Source organism: Rhinatrema bivittatum, chromosome 5, assembly GCF_901001135.1.
Source record: "Rhinatrema bivittatum chromosome 5, aRhiBiv1.1, whole genome shotgun sequence".
Taxonomy (NCBI): domain Eukaryota; kingdom Metazoa; phylum Chordata; class Amphibia; order Gymnophiona; family Rhinatrematidae; genus Rhinatrema; species Rhinatrema bivittatum.
Genome location: NC_042619.1, coordinates 117288207 through 117308037, shown reverse-complemented (window position 1 = coordinate 117308037; position 19831 = coordinate 117288207). Strand labels below are relative to the sequence as shown.

Here is a 19831-nt window from a genome sequence, read left to right as displayed (position 1 = left end):
TCTACTGAGGAAGCCTTTAAACCCTGCTGAAAGAAACATGGAAAGGATCTAGTGTGGTGCCTGTATCCCTACCTGCATTTTCACTGCAGTGGGGCGCACTTCGATTGGTGTTGGACTTCATAGTGTACTGGATATGTTTTTCTCTCAGCTGCCGATTCTGCAAGCCAGTGGCTGCTTGAGGAAGTTTCTGTATGAAATATGCTGGGACACACTCACCCCTGCTGGGGTCTGTTTGATTTCCTGTTTAATGCTGATTTAAATCAATTTAAACTTTGTTACTGGTGCATCCCTCAGTGACCAGTGTTTGCATACTCTTCCTTTGCTGGTTTCCTGCGTACTAGTGCCATCGCTGCGCTGTGTGTATTTTATTATTGTGCGAACAGGTTTTTATATGGCAATTCTACAGAAGCATATCCGGAAAGGAGAAAAGGGGATGGGCACCCCCACTGAATGCCAGATGTTTCACATTTCCCTTTAACTATCCCATTAAACAAAGGAGGGGGAAGAACAGACTAAAGTGGCAGGATGCAAAATTTGTGCTGAATAGCACTAATTTTGGGAAATGGCCCACCTCTTTTCTAATGAGGTGGGCTATTTCCATGCCGAAAGATCAAATTGTCGAGGTAAATATATCAGCGGCACTGCTCAATTGAAAGCACGGTTGTAGGGCTGGCCTGGTATCTAGGCAGCAGTGCTGTACACTGCCACGTGGAACGTCCCCTGTTCGATCCCTGAGTCCAGTCGTTTGCTCCCTGAGTAGCTGGGGATGCTGTGGGGATGCAGGGGGGAGGACCATAATTGCAGGGTTCGGGAAGGAGCCCTTGTGCAAGATTAGATATTTTGGTAGGGGGAAGGAAGGAAATAAGGGAAAAAAATCCCTGGCTAGTTGTGATTCTGACTGAGCTGGAAGTACAAAGGAGGGGGAGGAAACTACAGGGTCAAAACAATAAAAGAACCACGGGAGCACAGTAATACTACATGAACGAGGTAGCATGTCATGACAAAGAAGTTTCTAGCATTCCCTAGCAGTGTCCTTCATCAAAGAAGCAAAGAACCTTACAGTTTAGGTTTTCACACTAGTCTCTCAAAAAGAATACTGCTCTCCACGTCACGGCCCCAAAGCAGTTGAGCTCCACAGACAAGGAAGTCCAGGCACTACCATCAAACAGCAGTTGCAGTCCATCAGTGAGTGTGGGGATCGTGAGCCAACATGCACTCACAGTCCCCGCGGTGCCCCCTCCTCCTGGGGTGCAGGCCTTCCTTTACAAACAGGAAGACCATGTGGAGGAGGGGCCACTGCGGAGACTGCCAGGGATGCTGGCTCACACTCCCCGCACTCGCTGATGGACTGCAGCTGCTGCAGTTTGATGGCAGCAATTGGACTTCATCTGTTTCCTTGAGCAGTTCAGCCATTTCAGGACAGCAAGGTCCTGCCAAGAAATGGGAGGCAGACAGCCAATGAGCCCAAGAGAGGAAGGAGGATCCGGGACAGGCATGCTTTTGTTGCCTCCTCAGTTGTGACAGGCTAGGCAGCCACTTCTCCTGCCTAGAGGGTTGCACAGATACTGTATAGACACCATCTAATGATCTTCTGCAATGACTCCATACCACTGCTAAGCTGAATACTCCTCATTGTATCTAAAGGGGACAAGTGTGGCACTACTGGACAATTTTCATGTCTTTTAAACAGACAGTTCCAGCATCCAAAATCTTCCCCTCCTGCGCATTAGTTTAAAAGGAGTTTGCTGATAAACTGATAGGAAAGACCTAACTGATGGGTGTGTCTCTCTCGTATCCAGTTATATGAACACTCTGAGAAGTTGGCTTGCCCTTCAGCTTACTGAAGGGAAGAGGAGCTGATGTCACTACTCCTGGTACAAACTTAGGGGTTATTTTTCAAAGCGTTACCGCCTTTTCGCATGCAATATAATGCAAATTAGCTGGAGGGAAGGAGTCGGGGCGGGGAGGGGGAGGAGTCGGCTGTGGCACTGCTGCCGGCGATAATGTTAGGAACACTCTCACCGGCAGTAGCGCAGTGAATAGCACCACCTTTTACGGTGGTGCTATTTGTGTGAAAGGCTGCAGCCAGCTGCACTGCGGCCGGCAAAATCGCACCACCGCCATGCAAACGGCTGCGGCCTTTTGCAGGCTCCCCTCCCCTTCGCCCTCCATCCCCTTTTTTGCAGGATTCATCATTCTGCGAAGAATAATGAATCCAGCCCTTAGATTGTGAGCCCTCAGGGGAGAGGGAAATATCTACAGTACCTGTAATCTGCTGATGTTAATAGGACACACACAAACATCCACCCTGCTTCATAAGCCTTTTACCCAGCAGCCCCCAGAGGTCACAGCCTCAGCTTCCAGAACCTCTGCACCCTTTGCAACAGAAGAGGACCAGAAGGTTCATGTGCATATCCTACCCAGAGCCCCTGCAAGAGGACTCCAGAGGTCACAGCATGTGATCCAGGCTTCGAATACCACAACCCCCAGCTTCCAGAGGTCCCCACACTCCTTGCAGCAGAAGAGGACTGGAAGGCTCATCTGCATATCTTACCCAGCAGCCTCTGAGAGAGGTCTCAGTGAGCCATCTAGGCTTTGAACTCCAGAGGCCGCCACCTCTTGTAACAGAAAAGGACTGGCATGCTCATCTGCACATCCTACCCAGCAGCCTCTGAGAGAGGTCTCAGTGAGCCATCCAGGCTCTGAACTCCAGAGGGCCCCCCCCCCCCACTTGCAGCAGAAAATGACTGGAAGGGTCTTCTGTATGTCCTACCCAGCAGCCCCTGGGAGAGGACTCCAGAGGGTCACAGTGAGCTATCCAGGCTTTAAACTCCATAGCCCCAGCTTCCAGTGGCCCTCTACCTCTTGCAGCAGAAGAGGACTAGGAGGCTCATCTGCATGTCCTACCAGCACCCCCTGGGAGAGGACTCCAAAGGTCACAGCAAGCAACTCAGGCTTCAAATTCCACAACCCCAGCTTCCAGAGGCCCCAGTGCTCCTTGCAGCAGAAGAGGACCGGAAGCATGAGTCTAACACTGTGCAAAACTCACACTTCTTAATCCAGTGGGAGCATTGAGAGAAGATCATCTTGGTGGTGGCTGAAGAGGATCGGTTAAGTATCACTTTGGGAAATCTTAAGACTTAAAAAGTTTGGAGAGAGGTGAAATAGTGGGATATATTCTTTAGAGTTTGTTGGTGTCTGAGATAATAAGCAAGTCAGAGGGAGTTAATTCTAGTGTCTGTCTTTTCCTTTGTCCCACCCACCTCTAGCTTATCCTTTGATTTATAGGCAAGAGACACTTTCTTATTAAAAAACAATCTGGTTCTTATCTAAATCACACAATTGCACCAGCCCTTATTGAGAGTTTAATCATCCCCTTGTTGGCCACTACCAGATTAATAGTGAATACACCAATACATTTAAAAGACTCTAATTGTACACATTCCTACTGCTGTAGCAACCTAAACTTAACTTTAACTTAAAATTAAAGTGAAGGCAGCAGTCCAGCAGCAAGAGGTGGGAGGGGTCTTCCAGTCTTTTGCATCAAATGTCGTGTGATTTTTTATCTACCAGTGAGACGTTGTATGTGTGCACCCGATGCAAGGAGCTCTTGGCTCTCAGAGAACAAGTCCGATCTCTGGAGGCTAGAGTGGCAGACCTGAAGTAGCTGAGGTAAACAGAGAGGTATACAGATGAGATCTTCAGGGACATAGTAGGCAAGTCCCAACTCCAGTCTGGCAGCCCTGTTGCTGTCTTGGAGGAGGAAGTCTCCTGGTCGGAGAGCATCATCCTGGTGCAGCAGAAAGTGATCCTGTAGCAAGGACCCAGTCTCCAGGTGATGCATTGTTCTCTCACACCAAGGACGAGTCTCCTAGAGCTACTGCCCAGGAGAGAAGGGTTAGGTTGGCCATCATAGTTGGCGATTTGATTATTAGAGATGTATATAGTTGGGTGGTTGGTGGACGAGAGGACCATCTGGTAACTTGGCTGCCTGGTGCGAAGGTGGCAGATCTCGTGCGTCACCTAGATAGGATTTTAGACAGTGGTGGGGAGACGCTGGCTGTCATGCTACATGTGTACACCAATGACAAGGAAAATGTGAGAGGGTGATTCTGGAATCCAAATTTAAGATTATCGGTAGAAAGGTGAAATCCAGAACTTCCAGGGTAGCATTCTCTGAAATGCTCCTTGATCCACATGCAGATCCCCAGAGGCAGGCAGAGCTCTGGAGTTTCAATGCGTGGATGCAAAGATGGTGTAGGAAAGAGGAATTCAATTTTGCAAGGATCTGGTCAACCTTTTGGGGAAGAGGGAATCTTTTCATAAATGATGGCCTCCACCTTAACCAGAGTGGAACCAGGCTGCTGGCGCTAACTTTTAAAGAAGAGAGAGAGCATATTTTAAGCTAGAAGAAGTGGGAAAGCCGCCACTTGCCCAGCAGTGCGTGGTTAAGAGGGAAGTATCTTCGAAGGATACTAATGAAATAGGAGAGTTAGGGCATCCCAACAGAAAGGTTCCAAGAAAAGCAAAAGTAGTCCATGTGCCTATAATTAAAGAATCATCTGAGCTAAAAGTTTCCAAATTATCCCTTATCAACTGAAAAGCAGGTTGTTAAAACAACCCCCCCCCCCCCGTAATATGGCTGTGTGCCAATGTCAGAAGTCTAAGAAATTAGATGGGAGAGTTAGAGTGTATAGCAGTGAATGATGAGCTAGACATAACTGGCAACTCAGGGACCTGGTAGAAAGAAGATAACCAATGGGACAGTGTTATACCAGGATACAAATTATATCATAATAGTAGGGAGGATAAACTTTGTGGGGAGGGGGGGTGGCACTTTATGTACGGGAGGGCATACAGTCCAACAGGATTAAGATCATAGAAAAGAATAAATGCATTACAGAACCTTTATGTGTAGAAATCCCATGTGTGTTGGGTAAGAGTATATACTATCCACCTGGCCAAAATGATGAGAAGGATGATGAAATGCTAAGAGAGGTAAGGTTTCTGGATGGAATAAATGACTGCTTCATGGAGTAATTGGTTCAGGAACTGACAAGAGAGGGAGCTATTTTAGATCTAATTCTTAGTAGGATGCAGGATTTGGTGAGAGAGGTAATGGCGGTAGGGACCCTTGGAAATAGTGATCATAACATGATCAAATTTGAACTAATGACTGGAAGGGGGACAATATGTAAATCTACAGTTCTAACACTAAACTTTCAAAAGGGAAACTTTGATAAAATGAGGAAAATAGAAAAAAAACTGAAAGGTTCAAATGCAAAGGTTAAAAGTGCACAACAGGCATGGACATTATTTAAAAATACCAACTTAGAAGCTCAGTCCAGATGTATTCCATGCATTAAAAAAGGTAGAAGGAAGGCCAAATGATTACCGGCATGGTTAAAAGGTGAGGTGAAAGAGCCTATTTTAGCCAAAAAAAAGTCCTTCAAAAATAGGAAGAAGGATCCATCTGAAGAAAATAGGAAAAAGCATAAGCATTGTCAAGGTATTTATTTATTTATTTATTTGTTTATTTAAAATCTTTTCTATACCGTCGTTAAGCGGGTGCCATCATAACGGTTCACAATAAGGCACAAAAACTATGTTGAATAAAGTGTCTAGAATTCTAACTCTTAAACAGGTGCCATCGAAAATACTGTAATATTATATCATAATAAATACTATTTGGTGAGTGTTATAAGTCATGTCTAGTTTTTCTAACTCTGCTAAAAGTTTGGTGTTATTTAACTTTAGTTCTTTGTTGTTTAAGATAAAGGAAGAAATTAGAATATAGGAGAGAAGACACATTTTAAGAAGGAAGGAGTGTGTTTGTGTGGGTGTTTGCTTGACCGCACCTAACAGTTCCCTGGGTTCTACTCTTGATTCTCTTTGTGGTATGCCTGCTTAAATAGCCATGTTTTTAAATTTTTTCTGAATGTTTTGATGTCTCTTTCCAATCTGATTTCTACCGGCATGGTGTTCCATATTATTGGTCCTGCTAGGGATAGGGCCCTGTCCTTTACTTGTGTTAATCTGGCTGTTTTGACTGACAGAATAGTTAGCAGTGCTTTGTTTGCTGTCCTTAGATTTCTGTGGGGGGTATGTACGTGGAGGGCTGTGTTCAGCCACTCTGCTTTTTCGTCGTGTATTAAATGTAAGATATTGATAAGACAAGCTAAGAAAATTTAAAACGAAGTTGGCCATAGAGGCAAAAACTCATAATAAAATGTTTTTAATATATCCAAAGTAGGAAACTTATGAGGGAGTTGGTTGGGTCATTAGGTGATCAAGGGCTTAGGTACAAAAGACCATCATGGAAAGATTAAATTAATTCTTTGCTTCGGTGTTTGCTAAGGAGGATGTTTGGGAGTTATTGGTTTCAGAGACGATTTTCAAGGGTAATGATTCAGATGAACTGAACCAAATCACGATGAACCTGGAAGATGTAGTACACCAGACTGACAAATTAAAGAGTAGCAAATCACCTGGACTGGATGGTATACGCCCCAGATTTCTGAAAGACCTAAAAAATAAAATTTCAGATCCATTAGTAAATATTTGTAACCTATCATTAAAATCATCCATTGTACCTGAAGACTGGAAGTTGGCCAATGTAACTCCGATATTTAAAAAGGGCTCTAGTGGTGATCTGGGAAACTATAGTGAATCTGACTTCAGTGCCAGGAAAAATAGCGGAAACAATTGTAAAGAACAAAATCACAGAACATATAGAAAGACATGATTTAAGGGAACACAGCCAGCATGGATTTCCCCAAGGGAAGTCTTGTTTCATAAATCTGCTACATTTTTTTAAAGGGGTTAACAGACATGGATTTAGGTGAACCAATAGATTTAGATTTTGAAAGTCCCTCATTTATTTATTTATTTATTTAAAGTTTTTTTTATACCGATTTTCCTGCATAAAATGCATATCAAACCGGTTTACAATGAAACAGAATGAGCAGGAAGTAAAATTCCTTAGTCTAATACATTTAAACGTCAATAATGAAATAATTTTAAACAAAGCAAAAAGCTAAATAACATTAATAAAAGTTAAATTATTAACATAAACATAAATATAATTATATTAGAAGGAGCACAAAGGTTAGCATGAAGGGGAGCACAAAGGGGAAAACCCCTTTGTCACGCCCGGCACGCGACGCCTGGTGTAATCATGAGAAGCTTTAAAAAAAATTAAAATGTCATGGGATAGGAGGTGATGTCCTTTCGTGGATTGCAAACTAGTTAAAAGACAGGAAACAGAGGGTAGGATTAAATGGTCAATATTCTCAGTTGGAAAAAGTTAAATAGTGGAATGCCTCAGGGATCTCTATTTGGACTGGTGCTTTTCAATATATTTATAAATTATCTGGAAAGGGATACGACAATTGAGGTCGTATCCCTCGTATTTTGTGTCATCTGCAACTAAATTTGCAGATGACAAAATTATTCAGAGTAGTTAAATTACATGTGGATTGTCATAAATTGCAGGAGGACCTGGTAAGACTGGAAGATTGGGCATCCACACAGCAGATGAAATTTAATGTGGACAAGTGCAAGGCGATGCACATAGGGAAAAATAACCCATGCTGTAGTTACATGATATTATGTTCCAAATTAGGAGCTACTATCCAGGAAAAAGATCTAGGCATCATAGTGGACAATACATTGAAACTGTCAGCTCAGTGTGCTGCAGCAGTCAAAAAAGCAAACAGATTGTTAGGAATTATTAGGAAAGGAATGGTGAATAAAACAGAGAATATCATAATGCCTCTGAATCACTCAATGGTGATACATACCTAGAGTACTGTGTGCAATTCTGGTTGCTGCATCTCAAAAAAGATATAGTTGCACTAGAGAAGGTACAGAGAAGGGTGACCAAAATGATAAAGGGGATGGAATGGCTCTCCTATGAGGAAAGGCTAAAGAGATTAGGGCTGTTCAGCTTGGAGAAGAGACGGCTGAGGGGGAACATGATAGAAGTCTATAAAATCATGAGAGGACTAGAATGGGTAAATGTGAATCCGTTATTTACTCTTTCAGATAATAGAAGGACTAGTGGGCACTCCATGAAGTTAGCAAGTAGGACATTTAAAACAAATCAGAGAAAATTCTTTTTCACTCAACGCACAATTAAGCTCTGGAATTTGTTGCCAGAGGATGTGGCTAAGGCAGTTAGTGTAGCTGGGTTTAAAAAAGGTTTGGATAAGTTCCTGGATGAAAAATCCATAAACTGCTATTAATCAAGCTGTCTTAGGGAATAGCCATTGCTATTACTGGCATCAATAGCATGGGATCTACTTAGTGTTTGGGTACTTGCCAAGTGATTGTAAGTTGGTTTGACCACTATTGGAAACAGGATGCTGGGCTCAATGGACCCTCAGTCTGACCCAGTATGGCAACTTCCTATGTTCTTAAACCAGCAACTCCTCTCCCCTGGTTGAAAGTGTTTTATACCAATGTCCAGACAACAAAACAAAGAACTGCGGCACTAGTCTTATAAATCAAAACCCAAAACACAAAAAAAAACAAAAAAAAAAATTGGTTTTTATACCAATGTCCACCATAACACAATCTCTCAGCTATGGCATTTATAATGTCACCATTAAACTAAGACAAAATAAGGCTCATTTGTTCAATTGTGCTGGAATCAGCTGTAATACTCTGTGGCACTAATGCTCTTCTGCAGTAGGTAACAAAGCTAGTCCTTATAGAAATATCTAAAACTGGAAAGGAGCGATGTACAGTTGGGAAATCAAGGCTCTCTGGCATCTGACTATAAAAGGATTATGGGGTCAGTATTTCTGATGCTGTAGTAATGATCATCTGGGAACAGTGACCACTGGATGATGTAGTTCAATATTAGGATGCAAAAGAGGAAGGTGCATTCTAAGGCGAGGCTCCTAGACTTCAGGAAAACTAACTTTCTCAAAATGGGGGAGTACCTTAAGGAATCGTTAGCTGGATGGGAAAATCTAGGGGAAGTAGAAGAGCAGTGGGCAAAACTAAAAGGAGATATCATAAGGGCAACTTATCCTTTTGCTACGGGCCGATTCAGTAAAAACGTGGGAGAGCGGACGAATGCCCGCTCTCCCAGCGCACGCACTGGCCACTCGCTGGTGCGCGCGATTCAGTATGTAAATTAGGTGGTGCGGTGTCAGCGGGTTTGGTGTCAGCGGGTTTGGTGTCACTGAGACCGACCAATAGCAGCGGTCGGTCCCAGTTACATAGTGAGGGCAAAGGGCCGTCGGCGCCATTTTGATTACTGGCAGCCGACGGCCCAAGCCCAGGAGATCGCTCCCGGACCGCTCCTGGACCCCTGCTGGACCACCAGGGACGTTTGGCAGGTCTTGGGGGAGTCAGGAGGGAGGGGGGAGTTTGTTAGATTTTTAGTTTTTTTTTTATATTCGCTCCATAAGACGCACATACATTTTCCCCCCACTTTTGGGGGAAAAAAAGTGCGTCTTATGGAGCGAAAAATACGGTAGCTGAAAAGTTAAGGGAGAAAAGGTTAGCATTCATAAACTACAAGAGACTACAAAAAGAGGAAGATGGCAACAATATCTGGAAAAATTAAGAGAAACTGGGAAAGTACTCAGGAATGCGAAAATCAAATAGAAGAAAAAACGGCATATAAGGTAAAATGGGGGGAGGGGCTTTTTTTTTTTTTTTTAGATATGTTAATGATAGAAGAAAGTGCAAAAGTGGCATTGTGAGACTCAAAGGTGAAGGGGAGAAATATGTAGAGGCTGATGAGGAAAAATTGCTTAACAAATATTTCTTTTCGGTGTCCACTTTGGAAGGCCCTAGAGCAGGATCACATAAACAAACACAAATAAGATTGGAAGTTAAATCTCAAAATGCTAACTAAAACTAACACAGTTACATATGCATATAAGTGGACACATGGCAATACACACACAAAAGGGCTGAATTAGTAAAAGTTTGAAACTTACGAGCCGTAGTGCCAACTGTCAAGGCTTCAACCTTCATAAAAAGTCCCTGCAAGAGCTCATTTTAAAAACTGATTAAAATCTCTAAATAGCAGAGGCAAGAATGTGCAAACTACATACAGGAAAATGTTTCACACTGGTTCAAGGTGCTTTCTTCCTTTGGTGTCTATCAAGTGCTAATTGCTGCTTCATAGGGTGCCAGAATCCTGCCTACTATCCAGAAAACCTACTAAATCCAACTTGCACCAAAAAAACAAAACTTTTCAAATAAATTCAGGGCAATTCTAACCCATAATATGCCACGTTTCAAACAGAACCGTGCACCTAAATAATGGGGGGAGGCTTATGAAAAAAATGTGTACAGTTCATACACAAAAGGAAAAGAAGTCAGCAAAGTCAGGCTGCAGGTGTAGCCCATTTATTGTGCACATCTAATACATTCGTGACTAACTTTCCAGAGCCACATTCATGTCATCAGGTCTTCATCAAATGATCTCATTCTGCAGCGAGCCAGCCGATGAAAAAGGTTGGGGCTCTTGAAAGCTAGTCACAAATGTAGTCATCTCAACGAGAAGGTGGCAGAGGAAATCTCTTTCCTTTCTTTCTCTGTCGTTATCTGAACTTAATATGGCAATCACATTTCTGCCTTTGTGCCCCACAATCGCTGGCCCCCTGGCACTGTCTGGTGTGATCACGTTCTGCTAGACAGTGCTACTGCCAGAGTTTCATCTATTACCAGCTGAATTTAGTGTGTTTTCTGGCTGTCTGGGGGTTCTAACAACCATAGCGGACAAGGAATTCTTATCTGAACCAGAACATTCTGAAAATTCTGAGTGAGTGGGCTACAGAATTTAAGCACTGTTCATGGAATTTTGTTTTACACAAAAGCTATTTGCAACCTATGAAGTCTTTCACACTCAACAGAACTGGCAATGTGACTTATTTGTTTTAAATGCTGAATTACTTTTGCCTGCTTGGATGCAATGACACAGTAAAATTGATAGGAAGATGCATGCGAACCTCCTTCATCGTTCAAGAAGAGATAGTCACTCACTGACATCACTGTTCCCTCTAAGCTGTGCATGCGCACACAGGGGCAGATTTTATAAAACTACGCGCACGCGTACTTTTGTTCGCACATCAGGCGCAAACAAAAGTACGCCAGATTTCAATAGATACGCGCATAGCCACGCATATCTGTTAAAATCCGGGGTCGGCGCGCGCAAGGCTGCCCAAAATCAGCAGCCTGTGCGCGCCGAGCCGCGCAGCCTGCCTCTGTTCCCTCCGAGGCCGCTCTGAAATCGGAGCGGCCTCAGAGGGAACTTTCCTTCCCCCCCCCCCCCGCACCTTCCCCTCCCTAACCCACCCCCCAGCCCTATCAAAACCCCCCTACCTTTGTTGCACAAGTTACGCCTGCCTGAGGCAGGCGTAACTTGCGCGTGCCGGGCCAGCCACCGGTGCGCCATGGTCCAGTCCAGAGGCTGGTCCGGAGGCTGCGGCCACGCCCTCGGAATGCCCCCGATGCCGCGCCGGCCGCGACATGCCCCCGATGATGCGCCGGCTGCGACACGCCCCTCCCCCCCCCCCCCAGGAAAGCCCCGGGACTTATGCGCGTCCCGGGGCTTTGTGCGCGCCGGCAGCCTATGCAAGATAGGCTTGGCGCGCGCAGGGGGGGTTTGGGGTAGGTTTTCAGGGGTTACGCGCGTAGCCGTTTGAAAATCTACCCCACAGGTTGTGAACTCTGCACACAAAGAAAAAGGCAATGCGCTCAAGAAATCCCGATATTATTTGCATTATACTAGCTCATAGCACACAAATTTCAACTCAGCTTATGAAAAGTTGAACAAAGAAAATGTTTGCATATGTAGCTTTTCAAAGGTTAGAAGCAATATTTACTGACATCTGTCTCATCTCTTCCTAATCAGATAAAGGATTGTGAATCTGTGACGAGCAATGTGGCACCTGCATGTACGAACCACACTGTAAGGCAGAAAAAGGTTACACCTCAGCTGCAAAGGAAACACTGCCATACAATGGGGTGACTTTTACTCTCTTTTGGGATCTGGTCCCTTTTTAACAAATCACCAGTGCGTATTCAAATAACCTCATTTGTGTTGCTGGTTAGCAGTGACCATCTGTCCTGGCCGTCCCCTGTGAAGACACCATTTCTGGCCTGCTTGTCTGATGTAAGAGAGGAAAAAGATACTTGGCTGATATAACTGATCTGGTCCCAGGTGCTTGGCTTAGGTAGGTTCCGTCGCCTGTCATCCATCCCAACGTGGACACTTATTTGGGAAGGAGTAAGTGGCTTCATGCAGCCCTGGGCTCTAGCTTCATATCTTTCAGCATCTGGTTTCCTGTAGCTAAGAGGAAAGCGATTACAAGGATCAGAAACCGGTTATAAAACATTTGATATATTGTAGTACACATGAGATTATTATTCTTGTGTCTGAAAGGGTATGTTTGAACAGCAATACGATGTGAGCTCCGTTCCAGTTGATGGGGGGGGGGGGGGGGGAGGGGAGGTATCTGATGGTGCCACACGGCTCAACATCTTCTGCTGGGCAGAGACTGGAATGGATAAATGTAGTCCCTCTACACCTGGAGATCTAGTGTCCTTTACCTACAAGCCTTACCTTCAATTCCTTCTGCTGCAGCAATAAAAGTCAGTTAAATTATGATTATTTATTATGAATAAATAAATATAAAACATGCCAACATAGAATACAGAAATTGCTGACAGATAAAGGGCCTTACTTGATAAATATTTTGTCCATAGGCACAGAATGGGGAAAAATAATTTTTTGAATAAGGCTGTGAGGTCATCAAGCCTACTAATTTCTTTACAATTTTTCTGAATTCATATCAAAACCTTGCAACATTCAGGAATGTTGCAAGTTAATTAAATAATTCTCAAAGATCACTGAAATAATATTGTTTGTGCACATCTCACCATTTTACAGACACACTTTTTTTAAATACAGGTATTTCGTACTACTGCCAAGTCTGAAACAACATAAATGTCATTTATGTTCTAAACATTATCACAAATGGAGAGCCTCAAGTAATCAAAAACCTGTTAATGCTCCATGTTTTTTTTCCTAGCCTATTATAAAGATTATCTTTAACAAACATGCTAATATCTAGCTTTTGATTGGACAATGATTTTCACTTAGTGGTCTGTAGCTCAAAACACTGAGCACTAGGGATGTGCTCCTACCATGTGACAAGGGCCGGCCAATGGCACGGATACACTGTCACATGCTAAGGGCAAAGGGCCATCGGCGCCATTTTGATTAGTGGCAGCCGACGGCCTGAGCGCGGAAGATCACTCCTGGGACCCCCGCTGGACCACCAGGTACTTTAAAAATTTGGGGGGGGGGGTGTCGGGAGGGTGGGGGATGCGAAAGGATTAAATTTAAAGAGTCGGGGTTTTTTTTTTTCCCCAGCATGACACAGCCGATTTAAACCGGGTAAGAATCGCGGGAACAAAGATTTCCCATGGTTTTTACTCAAAATCGATACCGGAAACGAGTCCGGTACAGATTCACATCCCTACTGAGCACTATCTGACCACTGTCATAGCGGCCCTGATTTCAATAAGGGTAATTTTCAAACAGTTTGCACAGCGGTGAAGTGTTTGAGGATAACGTTCAGACAACTCCATCTGGCCCCATATATGGGTGCATGGAGATCTACTACAGTATTTTATAATCTGCGAGTGTCAGGACTGAGTAGATTATAGAATATGCATATATCTGTCCCCCAACATATGCATGTATGTTTCAGCACGTACAAAGATTTGCAATGCACTGAAAATGTGTACTTTCACTCCTATTTTATAAACATGCGCATATATTTTCCTGTGAAAAAAATAGAACTTTGCTCAAGTAAAACCCTGATTTATATGCGAAGTAGGTATATTTTTAAAAATGCGGTTGTAATTGAAATCACCAGTTTGTCGATGCCTCCACCAGTACACCTGGTTCATCTCCAGTTCACCGGGGTCCTCCTAGTTCTTCACCCTTACCTCTCCCCAGTTCACCCAGACCTCCCTCCCAAAAATAGCAGTCAACAGACGAGTCTGATATCAACTGCGCTACATAATTAACAGGTGTAAAATTGCATGAATAAGTTGTTTAATGTATTGGCGTAAATCTCTTATAAAATAGTAATTTGTGCAAGTACCTCTTGGCCCTATCCTCAGACTGTACCTTTTTTGTGCAGGTAAATGTGCGCATGAAAATATGTGCATACGCTCAATATTTATAAAACAACAAGTACATGAGTACAGGCTACTTACAAGCTTATATACTAACTTTAGTCGCATAACTCCTTTGAAAATTAACTCATTTATGTACATTGTTCACACAGATTTTGCCAAGTATTTTGAAAGCAAATTAATGTGCATAAATTACTTTAAAAAATACTCGGGTAATTGGCTGAGTACACATACATATTACATCCAGGGCTGGTTCAAGGGGATTAGGTGCCCTAGGCACCTTCTGCTTTGTGCCGCTCCCCCCCCCGGATCATGCCAACAACTTCTGCCCCGCCCCCGGTCAACGCATCAACTCCAGGGGCAGGGACCACATGCTGCCACTCCCCATCCCCTGTGCCGCCCACCCAAATTTAAATAAAATAACACCTCCACCCTCCTGACCCCCCCAACACTCACAAAAACACCTGGTGGTCCAGCAGGGGGCCTGGGAGTGATCTGCCACTCCCAGGCTGTCAGCTGCCACTAACCAAAATGGCGCCATGGCCTTTAGCCAAATGGCATGGGCCGTCCACTGCCCCTACCATGTGACATGGTCTGGCCAATGGCACCGGTAGCCCCTGTCACATGGTAGGGGCTAAAGGCCACCGGCACCATTTTGGTTAGTGGCAGCTGACAGCCCGGGAGTGGCAGATCACTCCCAGGCCCCCTGCTGGACCACCAGGGGTTTTCGTGTGTCTTGGGTGGGTTGGGAGTGTGGCGCGATGGGAGGGAAAGGCAGGGTGAGGTGGGGGCTGGGCAGAATTTTGAAGGGGCACTTTTTTCCCCTTCAAAATGTTGCCGCCTGAAGTGGCCACCTCACCCTGCCTCATTGGCTCGCAAGCAGCGGTGGCGGCGCCCCCTAATGGTTGGCGCCCCAGGCCCAGGCCCAGGCCTAGCTCACCTAGTGCTTCCGCCGGCCCTGATTATTAGGGATGTGAATCGTGTGCCCGATCGTTTTAACGATCGGGATCGGCTGGGGGGGGGGGGGGGAAATCTGATCGTTAGAGATGTGAATTGGGATCGGTTCCGATTCCAATTCACATCACAAATTTTTTTTTAGTGAGGCCCGCGCCGATAAAAAAAAAACCCCCACCCTGACCCTTTAAAATTACTCCCTTAGCCTCCCCCACTCTCCCGACCCCCCCCAAAACATTTTACATATACTTGGTGGTCCAGGGGGGCCGCGGGGAGCGATCTCCCGTTCCCAGGCCATCAGCTGCGCTAAAAAAAATGGCGCCGATGACCCTTTGCCCTTACCATGTGACAGGGTATCCGTGCCATTGGCCGGTCCCTGTCACATGGTAGGAGCACTGGATGGCCGGCGCCCCCCCCCAGACCAGCAGGTAATTTTAAAAGGTTTTGGGATGGGGGTCGGGAGGGTGGGGGAGGCTAAGGGGGTCAGTTTAAAGGGTCGGATGGGGGTTTTTTTATCGGGCCATCGGCGCCATTTATATTAGTGGCAGCCAAAATGGCGCCGATGGCCCGAGAGCGGGAGATCACGCCGGGACCCCCCCCCACTGGACCACCAGGTAATTTAACATTTGGGGGGGGGGGGTTCAGGAGGGTGGGGGAGGATAAGGGATTGGTTTTAAAGGGTCGGGTGGGGTTTTTTTTTATCGGGCCATCGGCGCCATTTATATTAGTGGCAACCAAAATGGCGCTGATGGCCCGAGAGCGGGAGATTGCGCCGGGACCCCCCTCCCCCCACTGGACCACCAGGTAATTTAACATTTTGGGGGGGTTCAGGAGGGTAAGGGATTGGTTTTAAAGGGTTGGGGTGGGTTTAGGGGTTGTTTTGGTGTGCCGGTTTTCCCGCCCTCCCCCCAAATAATTCCCGTGCCCGATTTAACGATTTTTGACGATAAATCGGGGGAATTTGTATTGTATTGCGCACTCTAACGATTTTTGACAATTTAAAAATTATCTGACGATTTTTTTAAATCGTCAAAAAATGATTCACATCCCTACTGATTATATCACATAAAGTTACACTTGCTCTTCAGAAGGTGTAACTTGTGCAATATAATTTACCATAAACTTTTTAAAATACAAAAATATGTGCATAAATCTCAACTCCACCTTCCGAAACAGTTCTGTGCAGTTCATGGAAAAATACACATAAAACCAGGTTATGTGGATATTTTTAAGCAAACAGCCCAGGGCTATTTTAATACAGCCATTTACACACATAAGGAAAAATTAGTTCTTACCTGATAATTTCCTTTCCTTGAATCTGGCCAGATCAGTCCAGATGCATGGCTTATGCCTCTCAACCAGCAGATGGAGTTAGAGACTAACAGGTTTGCTGACATCAGCCTTTATAGGCTCTTGTGCTGATCTCAGCTTGCCAGTATTCTCTGTAACAAGCTAAGCTAAACATTTTTCCAGGCTATCTTTACTTCATGTATAACTGAGGAGAGCTTGCTTGTCTTCAAAATGAGCCACAAATGCAACAATAACCCTGGGATATCTCTAGTCACCAGAGTGGAGTCTCCTGATCCTATGAGCACTATAAAACTTAACAGACCATTCCCCAAAATCAGGAACATATGACTGGAATATAGTATTTAGCAGTATGTTCATGTTTATCCAATTCCGGGACTCCAAGAACCCTTATGTTATTCCGTCTTTGGTGGTTTTCAAGATCATCTTGGCGTGAATTAAGGTTCTTGGCCAATTTTGCCACTCTTCATTTGTCTATAACAGTGAGTCTGCTGTTGAATCAATCTGTTCACCTATATGGATTTCATTCTGAGAGAGTTTTAACTTCATCCTTTAGGTCATTAATGGCATTGCTGACATCAAAGCAAAGTAATTTGATTTCCCTAACAAGGTCCAAAATAACAAACTCTGTAACATCAGATCCCTGTATGGGATCCCATACAGGGATCTGTAACATCAGATCTCTGTATGGGACCTGACAATGCGTTGACCAGCTGAGCCTCTGGCGGCTCTATTACATTTTGGAAGATTAGTGGCATAAGAAGGCTTCTGCTCCATATTCACTGTAGTCCTGATCACACAAAACCTCACAAAAAATAGCAAAAATTAGGCAAAAATCCAGTGAGTGCCACAGACCAGAAAAAGAAACACAGTCACAAGGCCAGGGAGCCACAAAACAAAAATTCACAAGTTCCCAGGGCACAATTTCCAAGCAAAAATCTGTTTCAAGATTGTGAAGGAAAAACTACACACCACAGTGCATCATCTTAAAATGAGAAAAAATAAATCATCTGAGCTCTCATAACATAGAAGGGTGCACACTCACAAAGAACACTGAAAGCAACCTGCAGCAGCACTCTTTCCTTCTGCACAGGGGACACACAATGGCCAGCTTCCACATCAAACATACCTCACAGTTGCATTGTTCCCCTTTCTCTGCTCCTCATCCCATACTGTAGAAGTCTCCAAAAATGTCTTCTGGCCTCCCTGACAAAAGCTGGTACAGAAAGCAGTGGCCCTGTCCAAACCAGGCCACAACCAAGCCATGGTGCACCGTTCTGATATGGCTATCACTAGAATTACTAGGCTTCAGGTCTGCCTCTTACCTCTGTACTTTTGATGTCCAGGAAACCAAGTGTGTCACTCCCCCAGGAACAGAGTGCTACTGCTGTGTCCAGGACAAGGAGATAATACAGTGGATACCAACACGAGAGATACTAATACCCAAAAAGAGACTCAAAAAGCAGGATTTCATCCTGGCAAACAGAGGAGAAAAACAAGTTATGTAGCCATCTTGGAGCTGGCCCTCTAGTGCCTCAAGAAAAACATTTTTAATACACAAAACGTTCCCTCACCCGGAAATCTTCTGCAAGACTCTGTCCACCAGAAGCCACAGAGAGAATCCTGAAATAGCCAGTCTTGAATCAGGGCATCCAAACTGGATGAACCTGTGTTTACTAATGAGGCAGTCAAAAAAGCAAACAGAATGTTAGGAATTATTAGAAAGGGAATGGTTAATAAAACAGAAAATTTCATAATGCCTCTATATCGCTCCATGGTGAGACCGCACCTTGAATACTGTGTACAATTCTGGTCACCGCATCTCAAAAAAGATATAGTTGCGATGGAGAAGGTACAGAGAAGGGCAACCAAAATGATAAAGGGGATGGAACAGCTCCCCTATGAGGAAAGGCTGAAGAGGTTAAGGCTGTTCAGCTTGGAGAAGAGACGGCTGAGGGGTGATATGATAGTGTTGGAAACAGGATGCTGGGCTTGATGGACCCTTGGTCTGACCCAGCATGGCAATTTCTTATGTTCTTATGAGTTTCTGCTGACAGCCAACAAATCCATCATTGGTTCTCCCTATTTGAACCCAATCTGAGAGCATGCCATCTGGGACAGACGCTATCCTCAGAGGTCCATCCTGTTGCGACTGAGGAAGTCCACTTGTACATTCTCTACTCCCACTATAAAAAAGCAGCAGAGAGCCCTTTTACGTGCTTCTCTGCCCATACTAACTACAGATGTATCTCTTCCACCACATGCTGACATCGAATCCCACTTTAGAGAATCACATATGCCACTGCCACAGCATTGGCTGACAAAATCCTGACACCCTGAAGAATGGAAGCAAAGAAAAATGCCTTCCTTATGGATCACTTGGCTTCTTCTAGATTCCAGGTGCCTTGAGTGTTTATACAATAAGCACCCCGGTGCCAGAGACTGGCATCTGAGGTCACCATTATCCAAATGGGACATTCTAGATTCAAGATCTACTCTGTCAGGTTCTTAAATACGAGCTACTAAATCAAAACTCTCTCTAGCTTATGTCAAAGGGAGTCTCATGAAAGACACCTGGGTCTGAGGAGAGCAAAAGCCCTTGCCGAAGGCATGAAACACTGTTGTGTTTTGGCATTGTGGACCCTTGGTCGCTGTGAAGATGACTCCGCCCATGGGGAGGAGCCCCGTAGGGAACACAGTGATAGGCTAAACTCAGATAGCAGATATAGATAGAATGGAAGGCTTTATTGTACTGCTGTAGGTAGATGGTATGAAGCAGGAAGATAAGGCACTGAGGTCCGCGAGGTGCCAATACGTTCAACAGTCTCAGAAGTAGATTCTCACCCAGATGTTTCAGAGAGGTGGGGACCCGCAGTGCGGGCAGCGCTGAGCCTGGTGGGTGGCGTTGGAGCACCGGATCACAAAGGTACTCACAGGAGTGTAGGCGTCTTCCTGGTAGAGAATGGTGGGACCAAAGGTCTGTGGTACAGGATACTAGAACAGTAGGCCCTTGAGGAGCGAGTACCAGGTAGTCTAGAGGTCCTGTAGAATAGGAGAGAGAGAGAGACCCCTGAGGAGCGGTTGTCTCAATAGTAAAGCCCCGAAGGGAGATGGAAGCGAGAGACCCCAGAGGAGCAGGTGTCTTGAGCTTCTGAAGGAGCGAGGCCCTTGGAGTGTAGAGCGGCGACTAAGCGAGCAGCTTAGAGGGGTCAGAGTAGCTTAACCGAAGTCCTTGCTAACTCAATGGTGGTAGCGAAGTGGAGGCTTGAAATACCCGGAGGTATTGACGTCATGCGGTGGGGATGCCCCCGAGGTTCCTGCCATGATGTGTATTTGAGCGTAGGAGAGGTGCACGTGCACACCCTAGGAGGCCACGGGAGTGAGCATGGCG

The 19831-nt window shown here is 44.9% G+C and overlaps 1 protein-coding gene across 2 annotated transcripts in view; it reads right to left on the bottom strand.

Annotated features, from left to right (window-relative positions):
• Nucleotides 1-11620: 11620 nt before the first annotated feature.
• The window catches only part of ATP7B (ATPase copper transporting beta), a 225428-nt gene continuing 217217 nt past the window's right edge, over nt 11621-19831 (bottom strand). For both annotated transcript variants that reach the window (XM_029602798.1, XM_029602797.1), the window contains one exon: nt 11621-12319. In XM_029602798.1, the coding sequence (XP_029458658.1) occupies nt 12052-12319 (268 nt within the window). In that variant the 3' untranslated portion in view covers nt 11621-12051. The remainder of the gene's footprint in view (nt 12320-19831) is intronic.